This window comes from Lepisosteus platostomus, chromosome 1, assembly GCF_059453375.1.
Source record: "Lepisosteus platostomus isolate fLepPlt1 chromosome 1, fLepPlt1.hap1, whole genome shotgun sequence".
NCBI classification, from domain to species: Eukaryota; Metazoa; Chordata; class Actinopteri; order Semionotiformes; family Lepisosteidae; genus Lepisosteus; species Lepisosteus platostomus.
The window spans coordinates 51480051-51492617 of NC_142611.1; the positions used below are offsets into that span (position 1 = coordinate 51480051).

General features: G+C 39.4%; 1 protein-coding gene across 1 annotated transcript in view; it reads right to left on the reverse strand.

The window, feature by feature from the left end:
• The window catches only part of b4galt1l (DP-Gal:betaGlcNAc beta 1,4- galactosyltransferase, polypeptide 1, like), a 34558-nt gene that overhangs the window by 14165 nt on the left and 7826 nt on the right, over window positions 1-12567 (reverse strand). Inside the window, exon 3 of the mRNA XM_088631602.1 lies at window positions 4518-4705. Coding sequence (XP_088487728.1) covers window positions 4518-4705 — 188 coding nt within the window. The remainder of the gene's footprint in view (window positions 1-4517; window positions 4706-12567) is intronic.

A 12567-nucleotide genomic window follows, 5' to 3' on the forward strand; every position in this document is an offset into this window, starting at 1 on the left:
GCACACATCTGGCAGGTAAACTGAGGAAACGAGACTGAAGGGAAGGGGGGGAGGGGGGTACAAGCAATTTCCACTTGAGCGTCTTTGAAACAGGGAGCTCTTCTAAATCCGTGTTGCGATGTACGAGGTGGTGCCAGGAGAGAACCGAAATTGTTGTTTTGGCTCCTGACAAGAGTACCGTATTCAACACGCCCTCTTTGCTTCTCAACGATGTCCAATTAAAGAAAATGACCTCAGCTGTGTTGAACAACAGCTTGCCTTGGCTGCTCTTTGGACAGCACTTACTTTTTGGTTCCCTTTGTACCATGTGATGCACATTAATACAGGGCTATGTATTTGTTCTTCTAATGGTATAAGAAATGAGCTACGAAAAATAAATGGTTTGCTGGAAGTTGGATTGCGATAGACAAAAAAAAAACAAAGCCAACAGACCAAAGAAGATACCTATGGGATTATTATGATGGTACTTGGTCTATTATGTTTGATCTACTGGCATTTGATGTTTAATTTCTCCAGGGGTGTTTTTCATACCCCAACAAACCAAAATAAGCAAGCCGTTACCTGGTTTATTTATAAGTAAGGGTGGAGCGGTGGCTCTGTGGCTAAGGATCTGTGCCTGTGACTGGAAGGTTGCCGGTTCAAATCCCACAGCCGGCAGAGGAATCCTACTCCGTTGGACCCTTAACCCCAACTGCTCCAGGGGCGCTGTACAATGGCTGACCCTGCGCTCTGACCACAAGCTTCTCTCCCTGTCTGTGTGTCTGTGTCTCAAGGAGGTATGCGAAAAAACGAATTCCTAATGCAAGAAATTGTATAGGGCTAATAAAGCAACATTATCATTAACTTTATTTTAATAAAGTGCCTTTCCACACCCTAGGGCGCTGTACATAATGATAAACAAATACACTAAATAAAACAAGAATGTACAAGACACAACGTAAGACATAGGCCCCCGTTCAAAGATACTTTTTAAGTTTAGGTTTAAAAAGAGTCAAAGAATCTGCCTCTTGAAGAGACACAGGAAGTGCATTCCATAAAAAGGGAGCAGAGAAAAAGCACGCTCACCAATAGTCCAACATTTAGTCCCAAGTACAGTGAGCAAAGGGACCAGCCTCAACTGAACAGAGCCTATGCGAAGGAGTTCAATAATGTATGATGGAGTCACATTATTCACAGCCTTAAAAGACTAAATATTGAATAATTTATAGGCAACCAATGTAGAGACTTGAGAGCAGGAGTAAGATGTTGCCATGGTCTAGCATGAGTATCCAAACATTTTATAAGTATTCATACATTTAGCATATAACTAAGTCCTAATAACAATTCCTTAGACTTGTACAGCGGTTTTCTGGACACTCCACACAAAGCTTCACAGGTAATGGGGATCCACCTCCTGCACCTCCATAGATGTAAAGCCCCCACCTGGATGATGCAATGGAAGCTAAAGTGCATCGATACTCTCAACACATCGTCAGCTATCAGTGGAGATGAGAACAAAGTGATGAAGCCAATTCCTAGATGGGGATTATTAGGAGGCTACAATTGGTAAAGGCCAGGGAGAAATTTGGCCAGGATGCTAGGGTAACACTCCTACTCTTATCGATAAACGCACGGTGATAGATTTTTAATGACCACAGAGTCGGGACCTCAGTTTAACATCTCATTCGAAGGACGGCGCCTTTTTTACAGTATAGTGTCCCCATCACCATGCTGGGGCATTAGGACCCACACAGAGCACAGGAGAGAACACCCCCTACCGGTCCCGCTAACACCTCTTCCAACAGCAACCTTAGCTTTTCCCAGGAGGCCTCCCATCCAGGCACTGACCAAGCCCACCCCTGCTGAGCTTCAGTGGGCTGCCAGTTGTGAGCTGCAGGGTGAAAAAGCTGCTGTCAGAAGCAGCTGTGAAGCCCTATTGCAGTTGGTTTTATCTTGTTTAGTAGCTGCATTGACTAGAAAACTGCCAACTTCTTTCAGTTCTCCTTTTCTGACCCGTCCCCCCATTCACGAAGTAAACAGAACAGGGCTTCAGCAGCATGAGGAGATACTGACTGGTTCATGGGTAAACGTGCCTATAGTTGGGTCCCAGTCCTGTCTTTAACATCAACACACTGTACTTCGCATACCGTACCCACACACTGGCTCCAGATCACGTCAGGACACCGAGCGGACAGACAGAACCTCTGTAAACTGGCAGTATCTAAGTGAGGCACACGTGCACACGCTGCAGTGCTTAAAAACAAGAGGCTGTGTTCACGATGGAGACAAAGAGCCCCTTCAATGAGAAAACAAAGCTCTTCTGGCTCCGAGCGTTCAACCATTGTTCTCGTTCTTCACTCAAGTCATTATTTCACATGTTTTAACCATATCCACTCAAAAGCAGGTCAGGAGAAATCACAGCTCTAAGGGATTTTTACTATCTGTGTTACCTTATTTCAGAATCCTAAATCCTGACTCTAGATGAAAATGGAGAGATGATGAACACAAAAGAATGATCATTTTTCATGATACCCTGTGAGGCTTCTGTGTAATATTCTCCAGTTGCTCTCGTGTGTTAAACATCTTAATAAAAAACCTTGCATAATCTATAGAAAAGAATGCTAGATGCCATATATTAATCACTGTCCTACCCGTACAAATTATATTTGCAAATCTTTTTAAAACTACCCTTGATTGTTTTTTAGATGCTGTAGCACTTACAAAATATCTCACAAGGGCTTACAAGTTTAGCGTTATATAATTAGCATTTTTCTCTAAGGGTTCCTTAATTCGATGCAGAAGGTCTAACCACTGTTAAGCATTTTCTTTTCTTTTACAGGGATGGAAAGTATACAGAAAACTCTGTAGGTTTCCCCAAGAAGTGAAGAAGTCTTCAAATACAGTGTCTAGATTAACAACATAAAAACAGAGTATGCATCTACTATATTTAAACACCAAACACCCCTCTCCTATACAAAAACAAATGTACATTATGTGCACTGTACTGTATGTATTTGTGTATCGAAAGGTCCATGTATGGACTGTGGCATCACCTTCATCATGCTTCTGAATTAGCTCAGAAGTACCAAGATGAACAATGTCAGTTTTGCGATTGTGTTACAGATATATAAGACCAGAGGAACATTTACTAAAGTGATGGAAAGGTTAAAGCGTGGAAAAAGAAAGGAACTGAAAATGTTCTGAAGCCCATGACCTACTCTGTAAAGTATGTCAGAAGTAATATCGGGGTCTGAGCACACTTGGCTACCTTTGGAACTGGCTCACTCGTGTTGTCATGTGACTAATAAAGCCTGCTGCTGAATGAATTCTGAAGTTTACAGAAACTTTGTATGTGTAAAAATATGCACCATACTTATAAGGGATTTCTTAAGCACGCAGCATGACCATGACTCAGAAAATACAGCCAATGTAAATAGAGTTCATTGGGATAAAAAAAAAACAGAAAATTGTAGCCTGGCCAGCTCTCAAAATTTTATATCCTAGTCAGAATACATTTTACATGCTGAAGAATAATGTAAAGTCAGAACACCCCCAAACAGGCAACAACTCAAAGTGACTGCAGCAAAGCATCTTTAATGATAGCTCAAGAGTTTAATGAATGTGATGAATCACAGACGTCTTGCAGTTATTGCCTCAAAGGGACATGCAACCAAGTACTAACTCTTACACTCATTGGGTTGTACTTAAACTATGTTTTCTTTCTAATGTGATTAAATGTATGCATGGAATTACCAAACACAAATCTAAATGATACTGTACTTATCATTCATATTGATCTTATGCTCCTACGTAGAAACTGCTTCACTAAAACATAATTAAGTTTTGACTTTGCTGTCCTAGTTATTTCAGAGGGCACAATACATGTATAGTTGCACCTTTCCAAGTGTTCACAGCATAGAAGGTCTGCAATCTGTATACATTACTTACTGTTTAACTTAAACTAGTAGAAACATATGCTAGATTCCCATTGCAGCTACTACATAGGACAAATCTTTTGAAGTGTTTTGCCCTCTGCTCCAGCTCAGACGTATTGTGAAGCTACACGCCCTGTTCTGTCAACACGTGCCAAATGAGAACAGTGCAAAATCTGTACGGTGACAGACACTGTGTTGTCTTTTTCAAAACAGCCCACACTTGTATATGAGGAGGAATGTGGGAGAGGCACCATTTCCTTGTCACAAAAAGTATTTATGTGTTCAAAAAGACATATTTCACATACTGTACAAGAAGTATGGATAACCTTTACAAAAAGTTTTCTGTTTGTAGCTCTTATCCTGGCTCCTTGAAGTATGTGAGATTCTGTGCTTTGGATGGACGATTACTTCAAGATAATCACCTCTTTATCCACATTAGTGCTCTGCCCCTTGTTCTTTTCAACCTTCTTTATTTTGTTACAAACTAACTTATTAAAAAGTAAGCCCTTTATAAAGCACATAAACGGACAGATCTTTCTTCTTGTAAATCACAAAGAATAAAGGTATTTGTACTTTGTGTTACATAAGGTGTTAATTACTCACCTGAAGCCAAATTTATCCATTGACACCGCAAGATGTCTTGGCTGGCTGTAGCACTTGTATGTATTCCGGTCATCCATAGGTATCAAATCCACGTCACTGAACACAAAGCAGTCATAGTCATACTCTTTCAGAGCTTCTGCATAGCCTATGTTCAGGAGCTTAGCTCGGTTGAATGTCTCATCTCCAAACTGCATAGAGAAAGGGAGGACAAAGAAGTACAAATTAAAACAGACTCCTTAAAACAAGACTACAGCTTGTACTCTGGCACGTGTTGCAAATTTATGACTTGACGATGAAGCCTCACATAAAACTATAGTGTGTAAAACATCAATGTAAAAGAAATAAACCTTTAACTACCAAGATGGCAGATGTATAGGGATACAGGTTGGAAGGGGGAAAAAAACTACAGTAAACCAATGAGGATTAGGCCTATATTTGGAAAACTGAAACATAAAGCATTAAATCTTTTACAACTATTTCCAAAATCAGTGAATTTTTCAGATTACTGCTCCATTTCAGGTTCGTATTGGTATTATTCATGTACTGTAGTAGTGGCTTGCAGCTTTGTCTTTTCCACGGTTTCCATTCAGATTGCTCAGTGGCAGGTAAAATATGACAACATTTTTGGGGCAGCATTTTATCGTGTTACAGTTTTCATCAAATAAAATGAAGACGTACAGAATGACCACGAACTGTGGCAGTCAAGTCCACCTTGGAGAGTTATTGTGAAGAAAGCATGGGCATTGTTGTCACATACAAAAGATTATTCTTAGCAAATGAACAGGAAGACACCCTTGTGCACATATCAAAAGTAACAAAATGCATTCCTGGTTTCATTATTCAGGAAATTTCAATCTATATATCTATATACGGTAACTTCAGGAAATAAAATGTTACATGCCTAGTGCGTGCTATCTGATCTCTGCTTAGTAAGACGTGCTCAGTGCATTTCCACAATTGTAATGTAGAATTCCCAACAGTGTCTGCTTAGAACAGAATTTTTAGGTGACTAGCTATTCCAGAACAGCTTAAACTTTACAGTGTTAGTTTACAGTATACAGAAAAATTCAAATAGTGGCACATGGACTAGCCCAATGGATAGATTTCGTTTTGCTGGTATAAGAAAAAGATCTCAGTTCCTATGTTTCAACCAGACAAACATTTTTTAGTCTTTTTTTCTTGTTTATTTATTTATTCGTATGAGCTTAACCTGCAGAAGTTACACAGTTAAATTGTCACAGTCAGGTGCCTCAGCCAGTCACAGCTGGTATCATCCAAATCAGTGAAGTTGTCGGGGCACCTGAAGCGAGGGCAGGAGTATAGGATATGGTCGGCCGTCGCCACATTTGCAAATTGGGTCATCAGTGAGGCCCCACTTGTGTAGGGTGGCCCGGAAACGGCCATGTCTGGTTCTTAGTCAGTTCAGCTTGACCCAGGCTTGTCTGGGTAGGTCATTTCCAGTGGGTTTGTTAGATACTTTGTCGATAAACTGTTTCAGCCTGTGGTTGTTATTATTCCACGCATCTTGCCACTTTTTGTTAGCCCAAGTTAGCACTTTTTCTTGTGATGGTATAGTTAGAATTGCCCAATATGAAGTGGTATAGTTAGAATTACCTACTGAAACAAAGAGGATATTGCATGTCCTTGTACAGTATGTACGTGAGAGCTGAAATAACAGGAGATACAGTATGACTTGAAGAAATTCTGAAAATAAAACCAATTTGGTTGTTGGTCTAGTACAAGACTCTGGTGAATATGAAATATCTTGCCCAATCTTTTGAAGCGAATGTTCTCAACTGTCTTGGTTGTCTAAAAACACATTCCTGCAATCTAAAATTAGACAGTAGTGTGGCATATAGGCTAAAACTCTGGACTGGACGGTTATGTGTGACAATGTTGTGTCAACCAATGTGCTTCACACAAACTGTTCCAGTAAATGCCCTGTTGTGTAAATGCCTCTCCAGGTCATCGTCAATGGAAATTAGTTCCCATTGACTTTCCTGACAAAGGAATACATTTACTACTGACCCATAAAACAAGGAATAAAAACAGGTTTAACTTGCTCAAGACTATACTTACAAAAATAAAACTTTGACCAAACCCATTGACCAAACCCAGCATTGCTATCTAAAAGCATTAGAGGACAAACCCTTCCAAAAGGAGGTAATTACTATAGTGAATGATTCATGCTTGAGTGCAGCTTCTAAGTTACTGGCTTTGTTCTTTAACATAAGCATCAGATTTCCTACTGTATAAATAACTGTCTTTAAACCTGGCTTGGCATACCTGCTTCTTCTACTTCGGAAGCTTTTATTTCGGGTTTGCCAGCTGTGATAGGAGACGTCCCCCAGGACTGCGTGCCTGGGTTTGCTCTATTCTCCCTGCATCTCTCATACGGAAGGGGAACTCAAGAATGTAGTCAGCTTTCACTGTTATGCTAATGAAGGCCCAAAGGTATCTTTCTGCAAGGCCTATCAAAACCCCGGCACAAAACAGAGGCTTGTTGCTACACTTGCCTTGGATATGAGAAGAGTGAACAGCGACAACGGACCAAATGTGCCAAGTTATAAATCCAGAACACAAGGAAAAGATGTGTAACGACACAATGCTAACCGTGTCTGTGAAACGTGATGGTGAGAAAAGATTCACACATACATAAATCAAACACTGTCGTGTCATTGTATTGCCTGGTGTACAAGGCCTGAAGTCAACAGGCACACAGAGAATGAACAGTTCCTTTTTTCTTTTACAATGCTGTGTTGACTAACAAAACAAGGCAGGATGTGCAAGAGCGGTAGAATTCATCGTAGTGGAAAATGGTGGAAAAATAAACTGAGCTGTGTATCGTATTGGTTTGCAGGATCTATATATATACGTTTGTTTGGGGTCAAAAGAACCTTCCTTCCACTTACAGTACAGCTGCAGCCCAAGTACAGTATTCAATTGTCCATAAGGCTGAGAGCAGCTACTGTATATTAAGCATTAAGCTAAATTAAGCACTATATTATATTAAGCTATATTAATAAGCTATATTATTTAAGCGCTTTGAGAAGACACATTTAAAGGGACTATATAAATAAAGTTTATTATTATTATTATTATTATTATTATTATTATTATTATTATTATTATTATTATTATGTGCCCAAAGGCATCCTGCTTTTTTTCTACATTTATCAATATGGATTATCATACATTTCTTTTTCTAAGAGAGGGCAGTCTTCTAAATACAATTCTTCATGGTCCAGTTTGCACTAAAACTAATTGGATGTTTGTTATACCTCCTGCATATTAGCAGCAAAAGGACTGTAATAATAATCTTGCCCTTCTGTCAACTCTCTGATTGCTACCCACATATTCAGTGAAACTGCAAATACTTTGCAATTGCAATTTGTGTCCTTTGCAAAACAATACACAAGAGGCGCTCTATTTTTTCATTGACTCAAATAATAGAAAAACTTGTATTCATCTTTCGTTTTATTCGGTTTGCTCTGTAAGTGAGCAAACTCGTCCACATTTCAATGATTTGCTGTTTGCGTCTTATATATCCAAGGGAGAACAAATTAGAAGAAAGGAACTGAAAACTTTTTTCAAGTGGCTGGTCAGCCACAAACCCTCTATCGCTCACTGCAGTCTTTCTGTGCACCTCCTCTTGAGGTAAACTGGTCAATATCTAGGTTGTGCCACTTCACCATTTCATACATCTTCAGACCGCAACACACTGGTGCTACATTTTTTCAAAAAAATATCTGAATGTTATATTTTTGGCAAAATGGTCAAAAAGTTACATACTCTTTTAAAAGCATAAGAGATTGCTTAGGGGAAAAAATAGATTACCTGGTCCTTGGAAGCAAATTTGTAGCCCAGAACTTACACATACAGCAAAATCATGTTTGAAGGAGTAGAGGCCAATTGAGTCCCTTTAGCTTCTTTGGGTGATAGTAGCTAATTGATCCGAGAATCTCATCTGTTAAACAGAAGTGAAGGTCTTGGCTTCAAAAACGTGGTCAGTTATTTTGTTCCAGACTTCCACAACCCTTTGTGCAAAGAAGCACCTTTTCTACTCCATTTCAAAAGCACTTCCCATTAGTTTTGATTTGTCTTCTCCAGGTTCATGGCTCATTGTTGATTCTGAAGAAGCCCATCCAATTTGCTTTGTCAGTGCCTCTGAGGACAGCCTTGGCTGGTTAAATCTACACAGACCTTGTGCTTTTAGCCTTTCAAATTGGGACATTTTCCCTTCGGGGATGTATAAAGTCTTACCTTATCTTATTCCATTCAGCCTGGGAGCAATTAAGAAGTAAAATATTTTCACTTCACCAAATTTAAATGAGTGATTTAACAATGTCAACTGCAAAGTCAATGTTTTACATTAATCAGAAGATTACTCAAGTTTATCCAACAATGTTTGCTATGTTCAGGGGTTTTGCATATGTTTTTTTTTAAACAGGAAAGCAAACAAAACCAACCTGTGTAAACGTAATGTATCACTCTTTGTTCCAGGAACAAGGAATTACATACTGTATATAGGGACTATTTTGACAGTAGCAGAATCTTGCTCCATGAATGGATGTGTTCTTAGCTTAGTAAGCAATTGATATCAATGCAAAATAGCTAGTTATTGTTCCTAGCCTTACCCAAGGGGCCAGAGTCAGAGAAAATGAACGAGCCAAAACACCTTCGATAAACAGATCTCGCCACAGAGAAAGATTAAACCCACATTACCGGTGTGCCCGAGCAGCTCAGCGATCACAGGACAGGCCCGAGATGACACCGCGGTCGTCTGAGCTCTTCTGAGAGGCAACGCGCATGGCTACAGACAAGACTGACATGTAAAGGGGAATGGTTTGCACAAGGGAAGAAGGAAAACAGGGTCAATAGGGGAGAACAGGGATAGGAGAAAAAGAGAGAAAGATTGAGCAGAAACACAGTAAAGGCATCAGGGGCCCAACCATTTCTTCAAGTGCAGATTACAAGGCACAGTCCCCAATAAATTAAATTCTGCTGGGGCAAAATGACAAAAACTTGCCTTTTCAAGGAGAAGCTTTATCTGGCAAAAGCCATGGCAATGACCTTTGAAGACATATAGTTCTGTATCAGGAATCTGCTTTAGGGCTTTGGCCCTTTCGATTTTCTAAAAGCATTTTAAACTCAAGGTCAATGTATCCTAAAGCATGACAACAGCACAACAGAACAACAGAACATACTCTATCACTGAAGGAGGTAAGACATTTGCTCCTTGAGCTGCCTTCCTTAAACCTCTAAACTCCTTAGTTTGTCTTCTTCTGTTCCTGGAGCGGGTAGGGATATACGCAGCATGGTTACAAAGTACAACAAGCGAAACTGGTCTTTATTTAGAGGAACAGGTCAAACAACATCTCTTTCTTTTTTATATGAAACATTAGAAATAACAATAGGTTTAAGGAGAATCTGCTATTTATTTAAGAAAAAAAGGGCTTGAAAGCTTATCCTTGCTGCACAGAAGGGTCTATTAATCTAATAACTTTAGGTTCCTGACGCATTTTGTTACACAACAAGAGGGCTTGAAAAAAGAAAACACCTTAAGCTCTCCAGAGATGTCAATGAAACTACCTTAAATACAGTATGTGAATACTGCGCAGTTTCAAAAGACTTCAACACTTCACTGTACACAGTATGCACATTATTATGATTTTGATCTTATCAACAAATGTATTTAATACAGAGAAGACAAGCCATCATGTAATGATTCATCAAACATGTACAGCAATCAGGCACAGGCACTATTGGGTGTCTGATGAGACTCATCATCAACAAACGTGTTTGACACACACTTACTTTTTATCATACCAGCCAAGCCCTCTGCAAATACTGTGCTCAAGAAATATCTGATAAAAAAAAAGAAAAGTATGGAAGTCCCTTGCGTCATTAGTCTAATACACAATAAAACTTTAGAGGACAACCTCAGCATGTCAGACACAACCTTGTGGATTTTCTTTTCATATCTCAATGTCAGCAACTGATAGCAGGATACTGCTTGTCATCATTGGGAATTAAAGTGCTTTGCTCAAGTATTCAGACCCTTTTTAAGTTTTCAAATTTTGCTGGATTACCAATGATACAGTACGTACACATCATTTTAAATTTTTTTTAGACAGCTGCTGACAAATACCTAATTTTATCAGTAACGTGTTTCTGTTTGAGCATCTGAATCTACTGATTGGAAAAAGATGTGTGAGTATCATTTGTAATCCATCAACATTTGAAAACTTTTAAAGGGTCTGAATACTTTTGCAAAGCACTGTAGGTGCAAAAGCCTAGCAAACTGAGCAGGAAGAAAGTACCAATCTGAGACATCTGGAATTATATAAAAAACATGAGGGCTCTGGAATGTAGGTGCCATAATCTATGTTGAATGTAGTTCTCAAGATCCAGGTCACATATCACAAGGCATCCTGGACTGTGAAGAACTATTTTTGATAATATATACCACTATTTCTGGTTGTGGGATCGTGAGGATTTGGGTGCTTGCCTGCTTCCTAATATTTTGTGTGCTTTGAGTTGTGCATTCAGCACACCTGGGCTATTTCGAACTCCAGTGCCTTGTTAAAATACAATAAATTTAAAATACTCAGACTCCCTTGTGAAAATAATCTGTAAACCTCTGTGTTTAACTGGATTTCCTGTTGCAGTGCAATTTAGCCGTTATGACACCCACCCCCAGAGGAGTTTTCGTCCAAGAATGCAGCTGCAGGTCTTTTCCTGTGCAAACCTTCAAAACATTCAATGCCCGAGTCTCCCATAACGATTACAAGCAAAGAGGAAGCCATGCAGTCATTCTAACTAGCCCTTCCACATTCCTGGAAGAATAAAATCCAACTGGAAAAAAAAAGATGGGACTCGATTAGTACGCTGCAGTACAAGGGGGACGGGTGATTTAAAATATCACAACCAAAACACTTGCTAAATATATCTGCTGGCACTGAAAACAGAGAGCGAAAGATTTATATGTTATGAAGGGCGTACATCTGTCTCTCCACCCCTGTATCTTGTTGCTTGAAGGCCATTCGCCCAACATGGTGTGTTTCTTGGCCTCTGCTGCTGTGTTCGAGAGGAACTGGGGGGATTTCTAGGCTAGTGTTAGAAACTGTGCCTTCCGGGCAAGCATGACAAATACAAGCAATTTAAACTATCGAGTCGTGTGTTCAGTTCCATTGGTGACTAATGCAAAATAGTACAAGTCTTTCACAAGGGCCCTGAACTGTGCTGGATAACTGTGCTGTCCAACACAACCAGCAGTTACCCTAGTATCTTTATGCCATGTACTGTATACTCATTCCAAACTTTAAACTGGCAAGAAGGCTGTGAAGGTGGAAAGGATAAGTGTGAGTAAAAAAAAACTGTAACAAAAGGAGGAGAAAGAATGTTTTTTTTTAAAAAAAAAAGCTCTAGCATGGGGGCTATCCACAAAATTAAGCAACAAACCCAATTAACAGTTCAACAACTGTCAACATAAGGTTTTCTTCACTGCCTAAATATTGAAAAAGGTTAAGACACAAGGCACAGCAGCACCCGAAAACTTAGTGAAGTCACTTGAACTAATGAAAATAAGAAAAACCTATGTTAAAAATTCTACTGCTGCAGAAAAAATGAAACCTACTTTTATTGCTGTTTATTAACATTGTGGTTTCATTCAAGGCTGAAATGAACTTGAAATATAATTCAATTTAAACAATAAGCATCATTTAAATCCCCCATTTTAATTCCTTCATCGTTCGGCATCACACTATTTTCTATTTTCTGCCCCTTTCTCTGCATCTTTCATTGGATTTCACATCCAAAGTAAAACCCTGCCGCCCCCTCTCTTCACTCACTAGGCCACGACGTGTGAAACTCCCCTAATTCGTTACCTGTGTAAATCTCTTGCTGTGAGAAGGTGCTGGAAAGCTCTGTTTGCTCAAGGAGTCTCATAATGAAACAAATAAAACACTGTTCTGGACATTTGAGAAGATTAAGAAATAACTAACTACTACAAAATCTACAGTATATAAATGAATAACTATTACACGCA